Consider the following 27,733-nt stretch of genomic DNA (forward strand, 5'->3'; position numbering starts at 1 on the left):
TGTTTGCCATCTAAGTTACCAGATGATGATGATGATGATGATGATGATGATGATTGGCTCATTGCGAGAAAATCCCCCATGACTGCCAACGTCTCCAATGGCATGCACTTTCCAATGGGGACCGCCCTTCAGAAGGGGCTGCACCTGCCTAGGTGACTGTTCACACCTCCTGAACACCTGACAGGGGGAACAATCAGCAACTTGGGAAGGTAGCAGCTCTGGCAATCACCCATCCCTGGGACTGGCCTGTACCAGGGAGTACATGCGAACCCTACCGGTCGATCAGAGGTTGGGAATTACAAGTTACCCAGTCAACTGTTAAGCATCAGATGCATGGCAGCCAGCCCTCAGGAGTGCACAGAGAGAAAGAAGAAAAAGAGGAGCAAGGATAGGAGGCGGTGAAAAAAAAAAAAAAAAAAAAAAAAAAAAAGAAAAGGAATGAAATTCTGGTATAGACTACCAAAAATGCAGAATACATTTCCAAAAACAGCCTACACATATTCCCCAAGGGAGGGGAAGAAGAACAGCAAGAGGATAGACATGGAGCATGGAAGGGAAAAGATGTTGCAAAGGCTGGGGTCCAGCAGTAGCCAAGCACAAACTGGCCAAAGAGCGCCGAGCCCCCTTGGGGATTCCAAGCTATCAGCACATCTTCGATTACTACCTCATGTCCCATGCAAGTGCAGGAGAATGTCTCCCATAGCATAATTCTGCCCCCAGCAGACTGCCTCCATGGTGTGCTGCACTTTTCGAGCTACCGTTCATCTCAATAATGGCGTTTGTGGAGACAACCGCTAACCCAGTGTAGCAAAAATGTGATTCACATTAAGAGCCCAACATGTTTCCATTAAGCAACAGTTAATTCCTGATGGTTCTATGCTCACTGCAATCGTAAGTAACAACATCGTTGGGTCAACTTCTGAACACCTACGGATGATCTGCTGTGGATCTCCATGCTCAACAATGTATGATGAACAAAGTTCTCCAAAACACTTGTGCGTGCACCAGCATTGTGCTGTTTCAGCAGAGTTGCCACAGATCACCAACTACCCTGCTTTACAGAGCAGACAAGCCCACGAAACCCACATTCTGTGATCAGTTGCAGACATCCAACCATTTAGCGCCTGGTGGTAGTTTCACTGTCCTTTATCTCTCTTTCCATAGATGTTCACGACAGTAGTACACGAACAGTCAATCAGCTTTGCACGTTTCTAGATACTTGTTCATAGGCTCTGCATAATATTAATCTGCTGTTTGTCAAAGTCGCTTATCTCAATGGATTTGCTCATTTGCAGCCTATATCTTCACTAGGGAGATCCCCTTTCTATGTCTGCTCCGCTTACATACTTTTGTTACCGCAACACTTTCCCACTACGTCACCAGGTGGCATCCAATGTCGCAGAGGGCAGTGGCCATAATGTTTTGGCTTATCAGTGTGCACATTCTTGACAAAAAACTATCCTGAGTTACATTGTGAGTAAAATTGATGATCTTGTGGTAGTTACATATAAAAGGTGAAACGCAATCTACAGCTGAATTTTATAAACTTTATGCTTCAGCAGACCATCCCAACCCCAACCCATATCTTTCCTTGGCATTGTTAAACTAAGTCTTTATGAAGTCCTCATAGACTAACAGTATTGTGAGACATTCATGGGAATAGCAAATTTTTAAGAATATTCATAATATATTTTATTTTTATTTTTGGCAACTTTATTCACAATATTCAATGCTTACAAAATAACAAATTTGCAGATCACAAATCTACTTTCTACTTTTCTTGTAAACATTTTCTGACAAGGGATAATAAGTCTTCTTCCACTTAGTTTTCTTGTCCTCCTCTGGCCGCAGACTTTTTGGAATGTACTCTGGTACATGTTCATCATACTGACGTCTGAATGGATTGATGCCTAGCTCAAATGGGCGTCTGCGAGCATCCATAGGTCTAGTTTTATGGTCCACCTGCACAAATATAACATGCTTTTATGTAAATTTAGGCATAGTGAGGTACTGAAGTAACTTACATTTGCAATGGCACATGGAAAAGAAGATATGCTGTCTCATATTTGAAAATATTAATTATTAACAGATGTTTACTGTTTAGTAAATCCTATTTAAAAGCTGATGAACAGTGCATAAGAGGAAGCTAGCATTTCAAGATTTTATTTATTTAATTTACAAACACAACACAAGAACATGTCCTCCAGAATTTCACAGCTGCATTGGACATGTAATTTTCTCAGGACATAAATACTGAATACCACACCAAAAGAAATGCAGAAAAGTAGAACCAGAAGTAATTTCATTTTAAAATAGAAATCACATCACATAATAATAATAATAATAATAATAATAATAATAATAATAATAAAGATTTTATTGTCTTTAGGCCATTACAGCAATTGACAACGTCAAATGAAGCTACAATTTATAATACAGTGTGATAAGGTATTGACTACTGAAATATTTTAGCTTATATTACAATAAATGTACAGTGGGTCATCTGTTGGATTACTGCATTTTACAGTTGAAGAATTCATTGATATCATAGAACGGTTGGGCAATAAACCATTCATGCAGTCTTTCTTTGAATGTATGTTCAGGAAGATCCTGTATGGCATGTGGCAGCTTATTAAATAGCTTGTGCCCTGTGACTTCATAGCTATTTATTGATTTTGATAGTCTGTGGTAAGGCGTGTATATGTGTTTGATGCTTCTTGTGTTGTAACAATGTACATTTTCTCTACGTTTCACATCTTGTAGGTTCTTCTTCGTAAAGATTAAGACATTGTATATATAGAGGTTTATTACAGTCATAATTTTTTGTTTAGTAAATAAGGGTTTGCAGTGAGCCTTATGTGAAGAATTTGTAATTATCCTAATGGCTTTCTTCTGCAATAATAGGATGTCATGTATATGACTACAGTTACCCCACAAGATAATGCCATAGGATATCATACTCTGGAAAAATGCAAAATAAGATGATCTGATGTATGTTTCAGGTACACAATTTCTGAGCTGTCTTAATAAATAAATTACTCTAGATAGTTTACTACTAATATAGTTTACATGTTGGCCCCAGGATAACTTTTCGTCTAAATAAATTCCCAGGAATTTAACAGAACTAGGGTCATCAGATAGTGGCTTGTCTCTTAGAGTGAAGATTATCTGCTGAGTTTTATTTTCATTTAGCAGGAAACTATTTGCTCTGAACCAATATGCTGCATGAGTGAGTGTATTTTCAGCACAGGTTTTAAGATCATTAAGACTGTTACTGCTATGGAGAAAAGTCGTATCATCTGCATACAATACAGTGGTGGATCTAATAAATGAGGGGAGGTCATTGATCATTATCAGAAACAGGAAGGGCCCCAGTACAGATCCCTGAGGCACACCTACTTTAACATTTTCTCTGTTTGACATTTCCTTACCAACACAAACTACCTGTTTACGGTTGTTGAGATAAGCTTTTAATAGTCTGAGACTGTTTTCTTTGATGCCGTAGAATGGTCGACAGATTCTTCCTAAACCCGTATTGTGTAGCATTAATTATTCCTAGATTCTCAAAGTGAGATGATAATTGTTGGTACATGATGCATTCTATGACCTTGGAGAATGTGGGTACTATTGAAATAGGCCTGTAGCTAGATGGAGAGTCTTTATCTCCCTTTTTGTATACTGGGACAATCCTAGACAGTTTTAACTCATCAGGAAAATATCCCTCAAGTAAGCACTTGTTTATGCAATGGGTTAAGGGGTAGAGAATGCAGTCACACACTTTTTTTAGCAGGTTGGATGATATGCCATATATATCTAAGCTATCAGATGATTTCAGTTGTTTTATGACCCCTTGCACATATCTAGGCGATACTTCGGAGAAGGTTACCATGCTTGTATTTAGTGACTGTTTACCCCAATTTTGGGAGAGTAACTCTGATGGACTAATGTCTGGTTTGATAATTGTGTCTCCTATTTCTCTCACTGAATTAATAAAAAACTCATTGAGTGTTTGTGGTGGGATATTAATTTTGTCTTTTTTAGTATCTCGGGCAGCACTGTTAATTACTTTCCAAGCAGTTTTGCATTTATTGGTGGAATTATGTATGCTGTTGGCATTGTAGGTTTTTTTGGCTTGCAGGATGGCTTTTTTGTATTCATTCCTGCATTCCACATAGGCTGATTTGGCACAGTCAGACTTCATACTATTGTATATGTTGTACAGTAACAAAACTCGTTTCTTTAGGTCTGTCAGCTGTTTAGTGTACCATATATTTTGTCTGTTTTGAGATCTGGATTTGTGGCTGCTGTCCATTATTTTGATTTTCTTTATGGGAATACTATGGTTAAATAGGGTCAAGAATGCATTAAAAAAATCTATCAAATATTATTTTGGCTGGCAGATCATTACTTGATGTGTAATGTCCATCGACACTACAATGGCCAAACCAGTCTCTGTCAGCAAGGGAATTACAAAATGTTTTAATTTTATCCTCAGTTACGGGTCTGGTAATCACAACTGTTGGGACAGGTCTGTTTGCATAATCATAGCTGTACTACAATATGCTGTGGGAAATCATAGGAGGCAAACGTGACGATATTTTTAATTGGGAATTTTAGCAACTGTTTGTTGCCAAAAAGAAAAGTCCACAGCAAGTAGATCAAATTTACCACAAAACAGAAATTTCTTACTGAGAACTTTTAATAAAAGTGAAGGAACAATTAATTTTATAGCAACTTTGTTTGCAATACAGTTTCTACTATAAAAAATATGTCTGGTAGAGCAAGACAAATTGAAACCTATGATGTATAAAATAATAAAGACTTTACATTCTAAACTGTAAGAAGTGTTGAAGTTACTACAGAAAAAGGGAATAAAAGAAAAATGCACACAGAGAATATTTATTGCCATGTCTGCCTCAGTTCTTTGCATCACCTCCCCCCCACCCCCTGTCATTATGTGATGAACTACGAATAGGAGGGAGCTTAATTTAGTGCTAGCTTTTGTGAATAGCTCTCTATTTAATATAGCATTTACATTCAACAACAATGATATTAAATTTTTGCAGAAAAAAAGACCATCAACAGCTATTGCACACCTTGTATATCTTCTCCCAATGATATAATTCATATGGCAACCTCATTCGTGGTCTACAAGAATACATATGTTTGAACCTAGTTTCAAGCCATTCTCTTCGTTCTGGATCATCAATGAGTGCAACCAAATGTTTGCCCTCTTTCAGATATGGCCGCAGGTTCACTCCCACTCTCTCTTGTGGTGCAGTAGTGTACAACGCAATAATCATCTTCAGCAGCTTGTCATTAAAACCTAAAAACAAAACAAACATGTATGGAAATGAACGTAATACACCGAAAAACTAATATAAATTTGCCTCTGCACGTATATGAACACGCGAGCACACGCACGCGCACACACAGAGTAACATATTGTCATGCAAGAAAATAACACTGCAGGACTGAGCTGCACTTTGGTGGTCACCGTGAATAAGCAAGCTGGCCTGGGAGTGCAAACAATTCAGTGTAGGAGAGGCTTAGTGTGGTAGACACTGAATTGTCATTTATTAGTCTCGTAATACATATAACCTAAATCATTTGATTAAGGTAAAAAAATCTAACACTATAGTAGTCATTGTTGAAAGGCATGTTTCACTGACACGTAATTTAAAATGAGCAATATGATCATTGAAACATAATAACTGAACATATCACAATATACAGCAATTTTATTTTGAATCACAATTACATGATACATTTAAGCATACGAGGGCTGTCTGAAAAGTACTCGGCCTCGCCCAGAGATCACAGCACTACTCACATGATGATTTCTTCTCACATTCAAATGTAAAAGAATGTTTAACACAAAGAGAAATTCATTTGCAGATTGTATATGTGTAAGGTGGCTCTTCACCTTCAATTTCCACTGTCAATAAATGGGCAATCGAGTTTAAACATGGCCATGAAAGAATCTATGATGATCCAAGTAAAGGACATCCAAAAAGTGCAAGCACACCAGAAATAATTGACTAAGTACATGATATGATTTTGGGAGATCAACATATTAAGGTGTGTGAAATTACTTAAGGCTCTAGGGATATCAAAGGAACACGTTGGTCATATTTTGCGCCAGCAATTGAACATAAGACAGCCTTTGCGTAAGTTTAATGGTGCATGTGCTCGCTGCAGATCACAAACGCATTTGCTTGATGCTTTCTGAAAAGTGCTTGGTGTGTTTGAATAAAAACTGACTTTTTGTGTCAATTTATGACAGTGGATGAAACACGGATTCACCCTACTCATCCAAATCCAAACAGCAGTCTATGCAATGGGACAGAAGCCAGCCTTACAAATTCAAAGAAGGTGAGAACGGTGCCATCGACACAAAAGATTTTGGCGTCAGTGTTTTGGGATGCAAAAGAAATTTTGTTGACTATCTTGACAAATGTAAAACCATAACTAGATAATACTATTCTCAACTTCTAATGAAACTGGATGCAAGCATTCAGCAAAACAGTTAAAAAAGAAAAAAATTGTATTTCGTCAGGACAATCCACCTGCCCACAAAAGTGTTTTGGCAATGGGGAAATTGAGGCATCTGCACTATGAAGTGCTGGAAAATCCACCTTATTCTCCAGATTTGGCTCCCTTGAATCTCTCAAACTTCCATCTATTCTCCAAACTGAAGAAATTTCTCACTGGTCAGCTCTTTTCAAGAAGCCACCATGCTTGCTTCCCAAGTATGTGTGTCACACCCACTTGGGAAGTGAGCAAGATGAGTGCGCGGCAGAGGATGACCCGAGGATGGTACTGTAATTGGTAGCCACTAGGCAAAATAAAAAATTGCAACTACAGATTAAAACATACATTATTTCTAAAGTGTACTGGCCACCGTTCCAACTGACAATATGTCAAGAATATGAAGAGAGCAGGCTTCTTACAATGGCAGAAAGCATTTTTGCCCAAAGTGGCCAGTAACAGTTAACTAGGCACTCGATTGTGCCCACTAACACCATACTATTCAAACACTGCAAGTGAACTGAAACTTTATAGTAGTGCACTGGCAACAGCAGACAGCTCACCTGTGATGTTAATAACTGTAGCTGTAGGAACTAATTCCAAGTTATTTTAACCAGACATTCATGATGTAGTTTGCCTTAAATGGCTTACGATTGTAAAGCATGACACTGCACATGTTGTGGAAGTATTTATTTATTTTTAAGGGTTTCACATTGGCTTTACATTTTTGTATTTAGAACTATTATATTTAGTGGTGTAAGCTTGTAGTGTGGCAGAATTTTTGATCACATTGCCATCTTTGCCACCCGAGCGACTTAAGGTAAATATTTGTTTATAAACACATGGTGTATATGTGGACAAGAAAAAAAAAAAATTCCCGGGTTTTTCCCGGTTAAAAATACACTTTCTCCTGGGTGACAGTATATTTTCCCTTATCAATCCTTTGAATGGGTATGGTTTTATACACGGGCGTACAATTTCCCCGCACTTAGAAAACGAAACTCAGGGAAAAAGACATGTTTTGGAAATATCTTTGATGTGCAGCAACATCTACACTGCGTATTTTCGTATTACAAATGTATACATTAAAATTCCACCAAACACTACATGTTACTTTCCGAATCATTGAAATCGAGATTTCGATGCACTTTTGTAAGCCGTTTGTAGCTCATGTCACGTGGTCTCACCAGCCGATGACAGAGGATATTCAGAGCATAGGACATGTGATGTTGTCAACCAACAGCAACACCACTGTTACGTAGCACGAACACACAAACAGGGAAAGTTAATAGTTTAAATTAATATACATCGTGTTGCTACAAGAAAAGAAAAGTTTTCACATACAATACTGGTCTCAAGCTGCAAGAGAAGCTAAGCTTTCACATACACTGTTGATCTTTTTTACGCGTGTTACACTTTAAGATATATCACACAAATGTGCCAGTAAAGTTTTTAATAATGACATAAATGTCTGATCTTCAGGGTTCGAAATTCTTCTAAATGGCTCGTCATCAAAGAGTTGATTTTTAAATGAGAGTCAAACGCTCTGTGATTAAATAAATTAATGGTACATTCTTGCACATAGTTCAACTTACATAAAAGGATATTTGCTTTGAAAGTAATGCTTTTCAAACCACTATTCGCAATATTTTCCTACGACCTGTTAGAAATAGGTTCGTTTCAGCAGTTGCCAGAGAGCGCAGATAACAGGCAACACAGCGCTTGGGTAGCTATCATGACGTAGGAAGCTGGTATATACGTACGTGTAAAACAATGAAAGGGCATACATTATGTCATAAAAGAAACAAGACATCAGAGGATACTGCAAGAGCATCGGAATTTCGTGAACCATATTAAAATGTGCACATTTAAAGTGCATACTTAAAGGGCACATTCGTATGTCCAGATTCCCAATGAAGTAGACCACGACCTGATATTAAATTTTTCAGTGTGGTTTTCGGGACGTAAATTTTCTTGGAGCACCAAATTGTATTATATCATGTTTGGTTCTTTATTATGGCATAATGCCATACGTTCTAGAAAATGAAAATGTGCACTTGAAATGCAGCAAACAGTTGAAACTAGCCAGTACTGTGGAATTAAACATTTCACTTCAAATACATTGACTGTCTTTGTGGAAAAGGTTAACAAAAGTCAAATTTCTTTAGCAAACACACAAAAATAACTTCATTGTTCTGCAAGGCGATTAATGCTTGACTGTCAGAAAGGTGGAAATAAAATAAAATCTGAAACTAGTAACATATTTCAGTCTTCTGTAATTATGTGAATGTGCTTTAATTCACCTGATAGCTCCTGGCCACAGATATCCGTTTTGTCTTCATTTGACATGAGAGTCAACAAAGGGGAAACAGCAAAATCGCTAAATGTAAACACGGGCCACGTGGAGACTACCCACTACAACTCAGACTGCTCTGCGCATCAATCCCGGATCTACGACATTTGCAAACCAGGTCAATACTACAAAAAAAAACGAAATTTCAAAATATGTTCATCTTGTAGCACACATCTTTCTGAAAAGTCTGAAACACAAAACATATGTATTTCAGTTAATATTAAAAAAAAATTATTTTATACAGTTCCACACAAAAAATAAAACTATAGAAAATATAGTAATTGCTCATGACAACCAGGAACTAGAACAGGTGTAATACACTAAATTCCTGGGGGTTCACATTGACAGTAGGCTCAACTGGGAACAGCATGTGTCCCTTACTCTAAAAAGGCTTTCATCAGCAACTTTTGCTCTAAGAATCATTACTCATTTTGGGGACATCAACATTTTAAAATCAGCTTACTTTGGGTACTTTCACTCATTAATGAGTTACGGCATAATATTCTGGGGTAATTCACCAGCCTCAAAAAAAATCTTAACTGCTCAGAAGAGAGCAGTCAGAATCATGTGTCAGTATGAAACAAATAGTTCATACCATAACTAAAATACTAGAGGTAAAGATGATCTACATGTTGAACTAAAAAATTTAACACTGGTACAGAAGGGAGTAAAGTATGCTGCTATAAAGACTTTTAATGCATTGCCTAATTATATTAAATGCACAAGAGAAAATAAAACGCTGTTCAAGGTATGTTAAAAAAATACCTGCTTGACCATCCACTGTACTCGTTAGATGAATTCTTTTCCAGAAGTAATGCCCTCCCTTAATAATAGATGTATTTAGTCTCTTAGTTATTAGATGGACATTACAATATTATGTTAATGTTATAGTTATAATGTTATATTGAGAATTGCTATACTAGTTAAATGACAGCTTGTAAATGAGAAAAAGTGATACTTATTAATATCTATATCATTGTATTATATTACTATTCTGTAGCATTAATTGTATTTGTACAATTGTATTGACACGTTCCACATCCAGGCGAATCACTCGCATGTACGGATCTATGGAATACGCATACCAAATAAAAATAAATAGAATCATATAAGACACATTATTTGGTCTTAAGTATGCCAAAGTGCAGTGCCACGCCTCTTCATAAAGCATTTTTCTACTGCACGTCCAAACTATATTCAGGAGAGCGGAAATTGAAATGTCCTGTGGTGCCTCGCCTGCTCCCAGTCGGCCTGTTTGACAGCATGCCCCTCTTTGAAAAAATCTCGCAATTAATAGCGGATGGGATTATTTGTAATCGAGAGAACAAGAACTCTTCAGAAAATTTGCCTATTGGTTAATAACTTGCTGTTTTGTGTGACATAAAATTAAATATAGGATATATAAAACCAATACTGACAAGAGATAAGCAAGAAATTACACATTTCTTCAAACCTTAGCTCCTAGCATTTTTTTCTCTCTATTCTTGCTACAGCTTTACATGGTGTGCTCTCCTTTCTGTGAAAGAATCTATTACCTCATCAAAGTTCGTCAAACTTTTGCTACACGAAAAACTGAAATGTCATTATCTAATACTGAAAAAGCTGTTAATACAAATAATGCCCAGGACTGGTGTTGTTTGTCAATCTGATTACCTCTGTTTTGTCACTGTCTGCTAGATAAAACAAAATAGGCCTTTCTAATATGGCAGAAGTTTTGTAACACACCAAATAAATGAGACTGTTTTGGCACAAATGGCCATTTTTATAACATGACAGAATATATTCCATGAAGTGCCAATATCAAATGCCTATTAGGCCTACTACAAGCAAAAAGCTTTATGTTAGGAAATAGTTTCACATTTCATTCATACGCACCAGCTTCTCAAGCATGAGATCGAAAAGTAGTATTACGAAATTTTTATATAAATTTGGATTCGTCTTATTCTTCCATAATTTGTGTGATCTCCCCGTTTCTTCTACTTCCTCGTTCCAACAAACAATCTTGTCATCACCAATTCTGTAGCTAATGCTGCCACTGTCAACCTTGCCAGAATCACAGGTTTAGTTATCCTGCTATTATTTTCTGGTTAGGCATTATTACGTTTTTGAACAACACGTTTTCCACGTTACTTCCAGAATAGAACTTACACGGCTGCTAGCCGGGGACCGTACTACTGGTCCTTACTAGTGTAGCGATCTGGCCTAAAATTTTCTGTCAAAATTTCATTTTCTTGGATACATAGAGAAGATAATACGTAATCTTTCTCACCTGTTATTCCTGTCAGTCGTTTATTTCCATTCTGATAGTCTGAATCTATGGATTTTGCTAGTAATTATAACAATGCTGATCATTCGCAAACCCAATCAACCACATGATCAGACAGCGATTGGCAGTCATCCGTTTGGCTTTACTCTGCTCAGCTCATATAGCCCCGTCCCCTTTTGTCTGCAGAAAGTTTATTTCTAGATGTGACGAGGATTCTCCTGACAGAGACATCACATACACTATGCATGCATTCAAAAGTCAACTTATGGTTCATTCAGAAATCAACTTAAAATGTGTTCAAAAATATTCAAAAACCAACAGGGAAGCGTTTCAAAATCATATGAATAATCGATAGACAAATGTGCGCCGGATGCTAGGCGCTTTGTGAAACAAGTTTTTTCCCCTCAAGAATATGAATTTGGCACCCCCTTTTCCCAGTAGCATCTAGCTGCTTGCACAGCCAACAGCCACATTCCTGCAGCCAGAAGCGGGAGAATCTACTACTCAAATATGACTCAACTGTGCATGCGCATGAGCCCGCACGTAACTGCTAAAACAAATCGAATGTAAACAATTGCTACTTCACGCTCATTGGACGCAATTTGTTGTTATGAAGCACTGCATAGTCTTCCTAAAGCCTTTGACACATTTTCATTTGGCAGACGCTTGCATGAGCACTGTGTGTCGTCGTTGTATATGGCACATTTCCTTTGCAACTTAAGTTATTTTCGTTTTTTTATCTCGTTTATGTTTTATTGTTGAAGTATTATTCCGCAGTAGCGGGATACAGTAACATTCTTTGTTAGAGTATCGGTTCTTACCAGTCAAAATTACAAAAATTTAACTGAAAGCTGAAACAATGAAAAATTCCCGGAATTCTAAAAATATCCTGGGTTTTTCCCGGTTTTCTCCTGGATGAAAAAATTCCCGGGTTTTTCCCGGATCTCTCGGTTGTCCCGAGTTGTATACACCCTAAAACAACACACTTAATGAATATTTTGGAAATAATTACAAAATAGTTATTGTGTCTGTTTAATGTTGAAAAAGTGGAGATTGGAGCAACATAGCTTTGTATACTCTATTGGAAGTGCACCATTTCTGCACCAGCATTTAGCTGATAGCCAGTGACCACAAAAAGGTACTGTCAAAAAATCAATAAAAGTTGCCCTATGTAGCTGCATCAATTGCACTTTATCTGGATATAACCAAGAAAATATTTTACATTAAATGAACGTGTACCGAAATTATAAAATACATAGTATGATGTTTATCTAAAAACAAAGATGATGTGACTTACCAAATGAAAGTGTTGGCAGGTCGACAGACACACAAACAAACACAAACATACACACAAAATTCAAGCTTTCGCAACAAAGTGTTGCCTCATCAGGAAAGAGGGAAGGAGAGGGAAAGACGAAAGGATGTGGGTTTTAAGGGAGAGGGTAAGGAGTCATTCCAATCCCGGGAGCGGAAAGACTTACCTTAGGGGGAAAAAAGGACGGGTATACACTCGCACACACACACATATCCATCCACACATATACAGACACAAGCAGACATATTTGAAGACAAAGAGTTTGGGCAGACTGTATATGTGTGGATGGATATGTGTGTGTGTGCGAGTGTATACCCGTCCTTTTTTCCCCCTAAGGTAAGTCTTTCCGCTCCCGGGATTGGAATGACTCCTTACCCTCTCCCTTAAAACCCACATCCTTTCGTCTTTCCCTCTCCTTCCCTCTTTCCTGATGAGGCGACACTTTGTTGCGAAAGCTTGAATTTTGTGTGTATGTTTGTGTTTGTTTGTGTGTCTGTCTACCTGCCAACACTTTCATTTGGTAAGTCACATCATCTTTGTTTTTAGATATATTTTTCCTACGTGGAATGTTTCCCTCTATTATAATCATAGTATGATGTTTGCGTGATGCATCATGAAAAGCACTAGGCCTTAAAAAACTGATAAAAATACTGGAAACCAAACATACAAAGAAAATATAAAAAGTATATTACAAGTATCAAGTCTTATTTACCTACAACTTCTGTGTCTTGCACTTCTTCAAACAGTTTTAAGGGGGCTGTACCCCAGCAGAAATTGCATTCCTCATTCCTTAATGCATACTCAGAATGTACCAAGGTTGTGTTCAACTGATAAGTATAAAGTGACCACAGTTGACCATTTGTTACAACAGTTTGAGTGACAAATGGATAAGTCACATCATTGTATGTAGAGAAACCTAAAAGCAGTTAAAACATTAGAAAAATGTTTTGGGAAAACTCATCAGAATTTCCTGACTGCTACTATCACAGATAACAATTACAACCCTGCACTTACACATTTATTCTAAGGTATTTTGTATGTATCAGTGAATAGCACAAATGTGATATCAATCCTAAGCTTCAACAATTAAACTGGAATATAATTAATTGAAGGGGAAAAAGTATATAAATTAGCACTTTCGCCAAAGTAAATGTACTAAAATTGAGTTCAACAAAAGTAACAAAATTACTAGGTTTAATAAACAACACAACTCATCTCATTCTACAGCAAACAACAAATTAATATTCAACAGAATATTTGATCTGCTCTAACAACATAAACATTACATTTAGAACTGTACCTTTGTAACAGGCTTGTGCCAGAAGCCATGCATAGGAAGCCAAGATTGCTTGACTGTGTAAAGCTTCCTCCTCATCGTAAGTGCTACAGAATTCTCGTCTGTGATACAAGTGTCCTCTTGTATGGAAAGAAGTTAGACCAAATTCACAATCATCTCCTGGCCAAAAACCTGAAAAACACCTGTACAATGTATATATTACAAAGCAATAAAACTAGAAAAATTGATAATACAAGGGAAGTCCAATAATTAATGCAATACACTTTTTTCTGAAAGCATGTTGGTTTTATTCAGAATTCCAACATAGAGTATTATTCCCAACTCTTCCAGCTATAAAACCCTACTTTTGTACATAATCTCCACTGAATGCAACAGCCTTACGCTACCTTACTGGGAGGGCCATTATGCCCGCATGGTCTACTGGTCAACACTGGAGTCAACATCTTGCTGCACCAATAACCTTCCCACTATCCATGTACTGCTTCCTGTGGAGTGAATCCTTCATTGGGCCAAACAGATGGAAGTAGAAAGGTGCATAACCTAGGCTGTAGGGGGGATGAGAAAAACAGTCCAATGAAATTTTGTGAGTTCCTCTTGGGTGTGCAGATTTGTGTTAGTCCTTGAGTTGTCTTGAAGAAGGAGAAGTTTGTTTGCATTTTTGTGGCTACAAACACACAGATGCCATTCCTTTAATTTCATGAAGGTAGCACATAAACTTCAGAGATGATTGTTGCACAATGAAGGAGGACATCAAACAGAACAATCCATTCAGACTCCCAGAAGACCATTGCCATTACTTTACCAGTTGAGGGTGCATCTTTTAATGTTTTCTTCAGAGAAGAGGTGGTGTGGTGCTACTCCATGAATTGCCATTTTGTTTCAGTTTGAAGTTATGAACCCACATTTCATTACCTGTGACAATGTTTGACAAAAAATTTCATGATCAGCCTCGTAATGTGCAAGCAATTCTGCACAGATGGTTTTTTGGTGCTCTTATATCTTCTGTTGGGCAGCAAGAACCCAGCAGGTACACACCTCTGAGCATCCCAAATGGCAAACAAATGTGTCAGCACTACCAACAGAGGGCCAGTTAAGCAGCGAGGTGTCCGACTGTGATCCATCAATCGCCTCTAATGAGTATGCCTGCGTATCCAACACTGCAGGAGCACAGCTTTGTCAGCCAGTTAGCTTGCAGGAGAGTGGACAGGGTTGTGCAAGGATGACAGATACCTCACCCAATGACTCACCATACTTTTGTTCACTGCCAGGTCTCCACAGACATTCTGCAAGCAGCTATAACTGTCTGCAATGCTCTGGTTTTCCGCCAAAAGAAACTCAATAACAGCTCTCTGCTTGGACTGTACCTCCATTACAGACACCATTTTGAAGACTACGTATTGCATCACCACCTATCAGAACTTCATGGAACTATAGGGTCTGAAGCGAGAATATTCCATGCTGTCCTACAGCAAATGCCACATGTTTTCAAGTGAAATTCACAGAGAAAAAAAAGTGTTACATTGCTGACTGACCCCACATAGTAAATAACAGTCAGAAGCCATCACATCTTTTAAAATAAGTTTCAAAAAGAGGAAAAATAAGAACAACTCTTATGATGAATAATGGAGCAGTGGAATTATGACACAGGAAAACTTAATACTGAGTTGTAGATTACCCAGTCACATAAATGTGACCACCTGTCAAATCCTGAATAACACATTTTGCAGCGTGGACCACTGCAAAATGTGCAGGAAGAGAGTCAATGAGGTTCTGGAAGGTACCAACAGGAATGTAGAACCATGCCAATTCCAGTGCCATGGCCAGCTACACCAGATTTCTCAGCTGAGGATCCGTGGCGTGAACAGCCTGTTCAAGGTGGTCCTGCAGATTCTCAATTCGGTTTAGATCCAGGGAGTTTGGTGGCCACAGGAGTACAGTAAACTGATTCTGGTGTTCTTCAAACCATGCTTGTACACTGTGAGCTGTATGACATGTTGCATTGTTCTGCTGGTAGATCCAATCATACCAAGGAAAAACAAACAGCATGTGGAGGTGGACATGGTCCCCTATGATTGATCCAGTGAGCCTTCCAGAATAATGAGATCACCCAGGAAATAGCATCTGGCCAGAACACTTCTGATGACTGTTGCAGAGTGTTTTCTTTCAGACGTCTCATGCTGTCCCCGCCAACCGCCAATGGGCATCTGACTGAGGAGCATTATGTGATTCATGTGAAAGAGCATTTGTCAACTCTCAGTGGAAGTCCAGCAGCAGTACTGGCATGCACATTCTACGCTTCACTGCCAATGAACAGCAGTCAGCATGGGTGCATGAATCAAGCACCTGTCACGGAGGCTCATAAGCAGCAATGTTCGCTGGGCGATCATTGAGGAGACACAATTGATAGCCCTTTGGTTCAGCTGTATGGTCAGTTGCTCAACAGTAGCATGTCTGTTCACCTGTACACATATCCGCAGCCATCATTCACAAATGTCATCTATGGCCCGCAGTGCACCACAACTGCCTTAAACGTTGGTTTTGGGTAGTGCCATTTTGCCATCTGCGACACACTTTAATCACATTGGCATGCAAAAAATTTACAAATTTGGCCTCTCAGAAATGCTTCCACCCTTGCCCCAAAAGCCAATGATCATGCCCCTTTGGATGTCAGATAAATCACTCCATTTCTGCATTGTTTTCCGTGTCCACCTGACATGCTTTATACACCCTCCACTGCTAGTGCTGCCGCTTGCCTTCTGTGAGTAGTTATTGTACACTGATGTCAAATATAGGTGGTGGTCACATTAATGTGACTGGGCCATGTATTGCTTCAGGTGGTAAAGAACAGATGCGTTCATCAAAGTAGAGTTACATGAAATGTGCACACAATGGGACACAAAGGCAGAGACATCCATTTGGAAAAATGAACTGACTTGTAGAAGAGTCATTCAACTGGGCAACAAGCACTGTGGTTGGTGCAACGGATGTGAATCTAATCAGATACAGGATAGTTGTTAGATACAACTAAATCTATCAGAAGGCAATGAAGCAAAAGCAGCTAAATCTGTTTTGTCTTTTAATAATAATAATTTATTATTATTATTATTATTATTATTATTATTAGTAGTAGTAGTAGTAGTAGTAGTAGTAGTATTTGCCCACTTAGTTTTTACATTGTTTGGTATGGTCAGCTTTTTGGACATTCACATAAAAAATGCTACTTCAAATATACTGCAATCTGCTGTACACAAAAATAGCATATTACAGTTTAACATTCAAATTTCTTTAGGTATACCATCACCAGCCCTCTGACATCCTCCACACGTTTCCATGAATTAAGGTCTTCAGGTACCTTCATCAATGTAACTCCTGCATGTTTCCTAATGACATTTTGGAAAATATCTTGCAAATTAAAAAGGAGGTATCTGACAGAACTGTTTAATAGTTACTCCCTCAAAACTGAAACAGCCCACACGAGTTCTTAATATCTCATATTTTGGACAGATACTGAGTAGTGTTAGGAGTATTTATTTATAATATTTATACTAATTACTGCAGTCTGTAACTGTATTATAATGTCTCACAGCAGTATGGAAAAACAGAATTGAGAGAAAAACACGATGTAGGGTAAGTCTACATTATTAAGTCTGAGGCCCAACACTGTGTCGATAACCAAAAAACCACAATAAGCCTAAATGCACAAGCTTTATTGGAAATTACTATTTATTTTACAAAACATGCTACATGTTACATCAGAAAGTCCCCTGTATTACTTGCACAACCTTGCCAGAAACTGACAACTTGCCCTAAATTACACTAACACATTGTATTTCATATCACTTGCTTTCAGTTCATTTTTTTGAAATAATAATTCTATTTTTTCTGTTTCTGTTATTCATTCACATCTTTCTTACTGACAGTCATCATTTTTTAAAGAGTGAAAACATCAGTAGGTCAAACAAATTTTGTTCTAGTTACTCTAATAACAGATCAACACATTTCAGTGCCTGTGCTATGTGTCAGAGAGAAGCAAATTATTGTTTGTGGGGATTTCAATGTAGGTTTTTCTGAAAGAGTATGATCGAAAGCGTGACCTTTAAGTATTACTTGGTTCTTTCAAATTGACATCAGTTGTTCATGAACATTACTAGACTTGCTTACACAGATGATGTAGCATTAATAAGTAGTTCAAAAACATAATTAATCAAAATTATGCAAAATTATTACAAAATTGCTGAGAAAGTAGGATTACATGTTAATGAAGAAAAGACAGAATATCTGGTCATAAGTAAGAAAAACCAAAATGATGCACCTTCGGCTGCAGATGGAGGCACTTTCAAAACAGTTGACTGCTTCAAGTACTTAGGGAATCTGTTTAGTAACAATAATGGAATGGATATAGAAGTAGATGCCTGTCTATCAACAGTGAACAAAATGCTCTTTAGTTTTATCAAAATCTTACAGAAAAGATCACTTAGTACTAACTTCAAAATCCGCTTGTATTAGTCGACCATTATACTGGTAACATCATATGGATGTGAAGCACTAAAATTTAGGAAGAAAGATGTTAATATTTGAAAGAAAAATACTAAGGAAAATTTTTGGCCCAGTATATGATGAAGATAACAAAAACTGGAGGGTAAGAAAAAATGAAGAATCAAGAGAGCTATACAAACACCGTAACATTGTAGATGTGCTAAAGAAGAGAAGGGTGAACTGGGCAGAAACATTGACAGAAAACAGACTACACAAAATAGCACTTGGAAGGACAATTAATGGAAGAAGAGGAAGAGGAACTTCCAGATGTAGGTGGAGAAATAACATCCGGGAGGACACAACTAGGATGAACATGAACACTGAATGGACAAACAGTGCACTCAACAGAAGGAAATGGAAGAGGCTTATAGAGCAGGCATTTGGTTGATAAGGCCCTTGCCACTTGTAAGTAAAGAAATAAATAATATTTGATTTTCCTACTCGGGTAGTACAGGAAAGCAGCCCACTGATAGATAATGATTCTATAGACCAAGATAAAGTTAATCAAATAAAAACTTTTCATGTTAAGAATGGTCTGTCTTGATGAACAGATAGTTACGGTATATGACATATCTCCATACAGTTAATGCAAAACAGTCCTACAAAATTTTTTAAGGAAAGCTTGCAACAATTAGGACTAGATGGGGTATACAGGGATCCTGATATTAATTTAAAATTTAACCTATTTCATGATACCTTTGTAAGTATATTTGAAAACAGTTTCCCTAAGAAACCAACCCAGAGCACAGGAAGCCTGTATTTCTATCAAACTCAATGAAAAGTTTGTTAGCAAAAAGTCAGAAGTAGAAAATATTTTTAATAATAATTTTTTGCATGTTGTAGGGAAAATAGGATCCAGCTATTCATTATAAAATGCAAGACTGTATGTGGAAGAGACAATACTTATGCAATTTGGCAAAATTGAAATTCAATCCACGTCTCCTAATGAAATTAGGAAAAAAGTAAGTTCACTCAAAAGAAAAAACACACACAGAATTGATGATATTTCCAACAAAGTATTAAAGGCTTGTTACCAACAGATGAGTACGATTCTCAGATACATATGTAGTAGCTCAATGAAACAGGGCATTTTTCCAGATAGAATGAAATATGCTATTGTTAAACCATTGCACAAAAGGGGATAGGTCTGATGCTAACAACTAGTGCCCAGTCTCACTTCTGACAGCTTTACCCAAAATTATTGAAAAGTAATGTATTCAAGGTTAGCTTCACATATTTGTAAAAATGAAGTACTAACAAAATGTCAATTTGGTTTTCAGAAAGACTTTTCAACATAAAATTCTGTATATGCTTTTACTGATCAAATATTAAATGCTCTGAATAAATGATCATCACTGGTATGTTTTGTGATCTCTCAAAGGCTTGTGACTGTGTGAATCATGAAATTCTTCTAGATAAGCTTAAGTATTGTAGTATGAGTGGAGCAGTGCACAAATAGTTCAATTCACATTTAAGTGGAAGAATGCAGAAGGTTGCAATTACAGACAGTCTGCAAAAATCAGCAGAGTCCTCCTAACTAGGGAGGTATCAAGAATGGTGTCCTACGGGATTCAGTCTTGGGTTTCTTATTGTCTTACTATATTAATGACTTGGCACTCTATATTCATGAAGATGCCAAGCTAGTTCTTTTTGCTGATGATACAAGTATAGTAATCACACCCAACAAACAAGAATTAGCTGAGGATGTTGTAAATAATGTCTTTCAGAAAATTATTTAAGTGGTTACCAGCAAATGGACTCTTACTAAATTTTGAGAAAAAACAATATATACAACTGTGTACAGTAATTGGCATAACACCATTGATAAATATAGACTTTGAACAGAAGTCTGTTGCTAAGGTTGAATATTCAAAATTTCTGGGTTTGTGCGCTGATGAGAAATTGCATTGGAGGAAACGCATTGATGATCTGCTGGAATGGTTAGGTTCATCTAATCAAGCTATTTGGGTTATTGCAAATTTTGGTGATAAACATATCAGTAAATTAGTCTACTGTGCCTATTTTCATTCATTGCCTACATTTGGCATAATATTTTGGGGTAATTCATCATTAAGAGAAAAAATATTCATAGCACAAAAGTATGTAATCAGAATAATAGCTGGAGCCCAAGATCACCTTGCAGACATTTATTTAAGGACCTTGGGATATTCACAGTACCTTTGCAATACATATATTCACTTATGAAATCTTTTATAACAACACATCTCAATTCAAAAATAATAGCAAAGTGCATAGCTACAACACTAGAAGAAAGGACGATCTTCGTTATTCTGGGTTACATTCCACGTCATTATGAAATATTGTACTCATGATCTATGAAACAAGTATTAAAGTAATGTACGGACCATACTCCTACACAGTATTTCAACATCACACTTACATCACACTTCTGACTGCCAATTTCATACCTTTATTAAAGTTGTTCATACACTTCCCGATTTTCACAGCCTCTTTCATGATTGAATCTGAGTAGTTTGAAGTATGGGATAGACTTCGTGTCTGCTTTAAAAGACTTCGTGCTTAACTGTCACGCTGTATTCAGCAACAGCAGATATCTCTTGATGCCTGTACTTCAAGTGATGCTGATGTTCAGTATATTTCTGAGAAATAATTTCAGTAGACCGAACCACAGTAATTGCCACACTCATATGGAATATTGTAAACACCTGGGCCTCTGAGGTAATGATGATATTATAAAAGGGCACAATCTCTCTCTGATTTCCTTAGGAAAACAAAAATCCAGTTTTGAACCCATGCCTATTTAATTTAAACCTAACTTTACTTCATATTGCTCCACAGAATGGAAGGAATTTCTTGTTGTGTTGCTTCAGAGGATTTGGATTTGCATTTTTGGGAGACAGCTGAATTGATTTCGTGTTGCCAGTATCCATTTTATCTGGTATGCTTTTAGCTCTGTGGATCAGAGTGTTCAACAGAACTCTCTTTTGGGCAGGATGTTAGGAACTGTACCCATAGAGATAACAGTCTATGTGGGTCAATTTACAACACACTGATTGGCCAAGGTGGGCATTCTAGTTGAGTGGAAGTTAGATGTTTGTCTTGGCCACTCACTGTTTCATAAACCAACCCACACAGGATCTGAGGCTAGGATGGACAGCAGAGTATGATGCTTTTAACTGATGCCATCCCTGCTGCTTTGGCTTCCCTAAGGGAAGAGGAAAGGGATTCATTGGAATAACATGTTTCACCTTTATCCTCTTAGGCTGACAAAAGATGTTTGTTCTAACTCAAAAAGTAGTTTAGGTAGCTTGCAAGTGTTGAGACATACCACTGTGGGAAGCAGTGTCAACACACATACAGATGAAGTGTAAAAGCTGCCAAGACTGGACATCAACAAGGCACAACAGCCTTGAATGGGCAAATTGGAAAATCACAGATCAAAACAATGCTCATTTGCTTTTTTTGACAGTTGGAGTGTCGTACATATCGAATTTGATCCTCCAGGACAAACTGTCAACAGCATGTTTTACAAGTATTTCCTTGAATGGCTCGGGAAAAGGATGAATCAAGTGAAACTAGACATTGCAGACAAGTGGATGCTGCAACATGACAATGCCCCATGTCACAGGGCCATTTCCATCACAGAATTTTTGACTTCAAAAGGCATTCCTGTTGTTCCACAGCACCCAATTCATCTTATCTGAATCCTTGTGACTCTTTTCTTTTCCTGAAGTTGACAAATGTCTTAAAATGATGTCATTTTGGGATTCTGGAAAACATTCAAATGAATATGACAGACAGGTTAAAGGCCCTACCAGTTGAAGCCTTTCAGCACTGCTACAAAGACTGGGAGTATAGCTGACAAAGGAAACTACTTTGAAGGGGACAATAGCATTGTTTGGAAAAGAAATTGGTAGATGAAAGTAATCAGTCTCATTACTTTTCTCACAAACCTCATATGCTGCAGTCTGTCATAAGCTATGAAGTAAGATTGCAATTAAAGTTGTACAAGAAAAACATAGCACATAAAAAACAGAAGAGTTGATGAAAAACTGTTTACATCATTTAGTAGCTTGGACAGATTGGAGCTCTCTTCCAGCACTCACTGCTAGATGAACAATTCCAATGGGACAGTTCTGTGACACTGCATAGCAGGACCACGAATGCAACCTCCAGGACAAACTGTCAACAGCATGTTTTACAAGTATTTCCTTGAATGGCTCGGGAAAAGGATGAATCAAGTGAAACTAGACATTGCAGACAAGTGGATGCTGCAACATGACAATGCCCCATGTCACAGGGCCATTTCCATCACAGAATTTTTGACTTCAAAAGGCATTCCTGTTGTTCCACAGCACCCAATTCATCTTATCTGAATCCTTGTGACTCTTTTCTTTTCCTGAAGTTGACAAATGTCTTAAAATGATGTCATTTTGGGATTCTGGAAAACATTCAAATGAATATGACAGACAGGTTAAAGGCCCTACCAGTTGAAGCCTTTCAGCACTGCTACAAAGACTGGGAGTATAGCTGACAAAGGAAACTACTTTGAAGGGGGCAATAGCATTGTTTGGAAAAGAAATTGGTAGATGAAAGTAATCAGTCTCATTACTTTTCTCACAAACCTCATATGCTGCAGTCTGTCATAAGCTATGAAGTAAGATTGCAATTAAAGTTGTACAAGAAAAACATAGCACATAAAAAACAGAAGAGTTGATGAAAAACTGTTTACATCATTTAGTAGCTTGGACAGATTGGAGCTCTCTTCCAGCACTCACTGCTAGATGAACAATTCCAATGGGACAGTTCTGTGACACTGCATAGCAGGACCACGAATGCAATTAATGGCAATGAGAAATCATTATCGAGGTAAAGCTGACATACAGGGATCATTGTGACAGATTGTACACAGAGTGTAACCACACAACCGTCCATCAACGGTAACGCTTCAAAACATATTGTCCCAATTTCTCACTGGCCCCGATATTGAGTTTGACCCCCAAGCACAATCTGATTTCCACTCACCCAGCATCTGAAACTAACACTGAACAAGATCCCACTGAAAGTGACTGAGGTAGCCTGTAACCTGGTACTGCGAAAAGTTTTGTGAGTAGTGCAGTTAAAGAGGTCGGAGCAGTTAACAAAACAAACAGACCCAACATTTTTTAATTATTTTGCAGTTTAGCACAGGCTAAATGCAATAAAAGGTGTTTTAAAATTAGTCTCAGATGACTGAAATCTGAGTCATTATTCTGCCCCACTCTGGTCTTGCAACCTCCAGTTACTTCATGCTTCACACTGAGTGATGACATGCATGAAGGTGTTAGCTCGACAACACATATACTGGCCCAGAATCAATGCCATAAGTGATCATGCATGCCACTCCTGTCATGACTGCTTCCTGAACCAGATGGCCTCATCACAGCATTTCTTTCCATGGCCAAACCCAGACTACCCACATGCAAACGTGTGTGTTGATTTTACTAAAAGCTACACGGTTGCTTGCAGTGGACGCTCTCTTCAACTTCTCTTAAAATGGCATTGATAATGTCATCACTGAACCATACCTCACACACTGGTGTCTCACAACAGTTCTCGGTCTGTTGCCTTAACAGCATTGAACACCTAACAACTGCTGACGTCCACCTGGCCTCCAGATACGACAGGATGTTCATATCAGAAATGCATAAGGTGTGGTTAATAACATCCACCACTGTTGACAAGAACAGTTTGGCTGAAATATTGTATGGGCACAGGCAATGAACCCTGTTAGACCTCCATCTTGCTTGACCCCCCAAAAGACATAAAGACATTCAATACAATTTTGCACCGTCTTAATGAATGAAATACATGAATACAAAACATCAGACAAGTTTTGCTACTGGAATGGAGAGCTTTTAGCAAAGAGAACACAGCATGTCATTCAGAGCAGAGAAGTCTTCCCACATTAAAGTAATTTTGATCATACCCCAAGGGAATTATAGGAACAGTGTTTTTGACAATAAATTTAAATGACTTAGTAGATAATGGAAGAAGATCTACAAAGTAGTTTAAATATGATGCTGTTGTATATAAAGATGTCACAACACTTGAAAATTGTAGCGTAAAGCAGGAAGATTGACACTTGGTGTAGGGATCAATAGTTGAGCTAAACATAATCAAACATAGTATAGTATGCGTAAGTAGGCAGAAAACCCATTATTGTATGATTAGACAATTGCCAAACAATCAGTGGAAGCAGTCACACCCATTAAATACCTGGGAATAGATGTACGAAGTGATATAGTGGAAAAATCACGTAAAACTAATTGCACGTGAGGCTCGTGGAAGACTTGAGATTCATTGGAAGAATTCTCAGGAAGTGTAGACCACTCATGAAGGATGTAGCTTACAGAACCCTTATCTGACCAAACCTTGAAATTGCTTATCAGTTCCAGACCCATAACAGATAGGATTGACAGAGGAAATACACAAGATACAAAGAAAAACAGCACATTTCATCACAGGCTAATTTAGTAAATGCAAAAGTATTAGGAAGAAGCTCACTGATCTCCAGCCACAGGCACTAAAAGAGGCATTCTGTACATCACTGTGTGGTTTACCATTAACATTTCAAGAGTGTATGCTATCAGAAGAGTCAATCAATGTGCGTTTTGTGAGAAAACCATGGCAATAAAATAAGTCTGTTTTGAGGTCACACAGAGGTTTACCATCAATTGTTCTTCCTGTGGACCATTCATAAATGGTACCTTAGGGAGTTTAGTTGTGTTTGTAGATAACTGCAGATCTTGCATACATCTCTTTCAGCAATAAATCATCTGATTGTCTCATTTAATGGATTTAAAAGTTCTGTTAGCTACAGGGCATGTAGCAGTGTTCGCTGAAACCAACATCACAAGTAGTGCTATATTTTAAACAGGATTCTGTATTTTCAGATGTAGCTAACAATTTTCGGTAAGAAATATTGCTGTAATCAAGTACAAATCAATTTACCAATAAGAAATACACAGTGGCTATTTAATGTGATTAGGGAAGTGGAATCTTTTTTTCAGAGTAGTGATTGTCCATATACTTTAGTACGTTACATTTAGCTAACATAAGCACAAACACTGTTTAGCACTACAGTGAAAGTATGTTGTTAAGGTAGTGCAGAAATGAAGTTAATATGGTTCGTTTCTCTCATGTTAATGATACCCTGACTTGTTCCACATTCCTTTAGATTCATTTAATTGGAGGGATGTATGCAGCTGTTAATCAACTTTCATTTTACATGCGCTGTAATCTTCTGTAGCAAGAGTTACAGGAAGCTTTCACTTCAAAAATAAAAAAAGAAGGAATGATTGTCTTTGATCCTATAAATTTTGGCACAAGAGACTGACATGGTCATCATCTTGGACAGTTTCCAGCCACTGGCTGGGTCTGTCGGGAACACAAGCCTCTCCACCGTGTTCTGTCTTTCCACCATTCCCCCTCTTCCACCTTCGTCCAGTTCTCTCCTCTTCTCATCACACATTCCTTCACTCCCTTCACCCATCTATCTCTTGGTCTTCCTCTGGGCCTCTTCCCCTCCAGTTGCAGATCAAACATCCTCTTTGGAATTCGTCCCTCATCCATTCTCTTCATGTGTCCATACCACTGCAGTCTTGATTTTTCTATCCTGTCCTGTACTGGTTCCTCCTTTAGTCTTTCCCTCACATACAAATTTCGCAATCTGTCTCGTCTTGTTACACCCAACCTGCTCCTCTGGAACTTCATTTCACTAGCCTGTATTCTACTTTTGTCGCTTTTGTGCATTACCCATGTCTCACTTCCGTATGTCAATATGGGGACAAAGTAGGTTCGGTATATAATTCCCTTGGATTTCTGTGGCACCTCCTTGCTCCAAATAAGCCCCCTAATGCATTTGTAGAACTGCCCTGCTTTTCTGCATCTTTCATTTATTTCCATTGCGTTTCCCCCCTTACTTTCAATCACGCTTCCCAGGTACTTGAAGTTCTCTACCACTTGTAGTTTTTCCCCTCCACAAGTTATATCCACATTTGGCCTATTCTTCTTCCTTGTTGTGACGATTATTTCACTTTTCTTTGCAGAGAAATGCATTCCATATTGTGCTGCCGTTGCCTCCCATGCATCTAACTGCTCTTGCACCTCCTTCACGCAATTTCCCCATAACATCAGGTCATCGGCAAAAAACACTGCTTTCATTTTATGATCTCCAATTGCATCTGATACTTGCTGTAGGATTTCATCCATAACAATAATAAACAATAAAGGCGAAAGTGCACTTCCCTGTCGCAGCCCATTTTCCAGCTTGAACCATGCAGTACGTTCCATCCCCACTTTCACACAACTCTCACTTCCCTCATACATTTTTCTGACTTTTCGTGTAATCTCTTCATCTATCCCTTTTGCGTTCAGCACATCCCAGAGCTTGTCCCTACAGATACTATCATACGCCTTCTCAATATCCAAAAAGGCCATGATTAAGTCCTTCCCGTACTCATAGTGCCTTTCCTGCAGTTGCCTTACCGCAAATATGAGGTCCGTTGTTGATCTTCCCGGTCTGAAACCGTACTGCTCCTCTTGCAGTCTACTTTCAATACTGCTTCTTATTCTCTTCTCCAGCATCTTTTCATAGATTTTTCCACAGTGGCATAGCAGGGTGATTCCTCTGTAGTTCTCACATCTCCTTTTATCCCCTTTCTTGAAGATCGGGACTATAATTCCTGGCTGGAAACTGTCCAAGATGATGATGACTGACATGGTAAATTCTTTGTCATTCTGAATAGACTGTAGTTAGTTTCATGTTCCATGGATCATCCACAAGATAAATTGTATTGATGTGGAATGAGTCATTTTACACACACAACTTAAGACCACAACTTAATTTTTAAATATGGCTACATGCAGAGCATTTATAAAGAGCTTTTTTTTAAGTATCTACAAATGTGAGTTACTAATCTTTTTACACCATTACAGTAATAAAAATTCTTCTACAGAACAGCAGGAGTTGCCAAGGAGAGTTTTTTTGTTTCTTTTCAAATTTTACTTTGCTAGCTGTCAGATATTTTATATCACTTCATAAATGATCAAAAATTTTTGTTGCAGCATTCTTCACCCCTTTCTATGCTTAAGATACCCTTAATATGGATTTTTGCTTCTGATATGGTGATTACATACATCAATGTTCCTTTTGAACTGCAATGGATTATTTACAACAAACTTTGTTAGGGAAAAAATTATACTCTGAACAGTAAACAGAATGCCCAACTTCTTAAACAGATTTCTACAACATGGTCATGGGTGTGCACCACATATTTCTCTTACAGTACGTTTTTGAGCAATGAAGAACATTATCACATATGACATTACTGAATGCAAATATGAAAAATATGTCAACTTACTGATTTGTCTCTCAAGATTTGCAATGATTTTAAGTCCCGACATGGGTGA

At 37.9% G+C, this 27,733-nt stretch overlaps 1 protein-coding gene across 1 annotated transcript in view; it reads right to left on the reverse strand.

Annotated features, from left to right (window-relative positions):
• Nucleotides 1-1,690: 1,690 nt before the first annotated feature.
• LOC124805226 (28S ribosomal protein S30, mitochondrial) overlaps nucleotides 1,691-27,733 on the reverse strand; it is a 95,845-nt gene continuing 69,802 nt past the window's right edge. The window contains exons 4-7 of the mRNA XM_047265725.1: nucleotides 13,766-13,933; nucleotides 13,178-13,381; nucleotides 5,097-5,326; nucleotides 1,691-1,962 (exon numbers count right to left, since the gene is read on the reverse strand). Coding sequence (XP_047121681.1) covers nucleotides 1,765-1,962; nucleotides 5,097-5,326; nucleotides 13,178-13,381; nucleotides 13,766-13,933 — 800 coding nt within the window. The 3' untranslated portion in view covers nucleotides 1,691-1,764. The remainder of the gene's footprint in view (nucleotides 1,963-5,096; nucleotides 5,327-13,177; nucleotides 13,382-13,765; nucleotides 13,934-27,733) is intronic.

The sequence above is a fragment of the Schistocerca piceifrons genome, chromosome 7, assembly GCF_021461385.2.
Source record: "Schistocerca piceifrons isolate TAMUIC-IGC-003096 chromosome 7, iqSchPice1.1, whole genome shotgun sequence".
In the NCBI taxonomy this organism is placed as follows: domain Eukaryota; kingdom Metazoa; phylum Arthropoda; class Insecta; order Orthoptera; family Acrididae; genus Schistocerca; species Schistocerca piceifrons.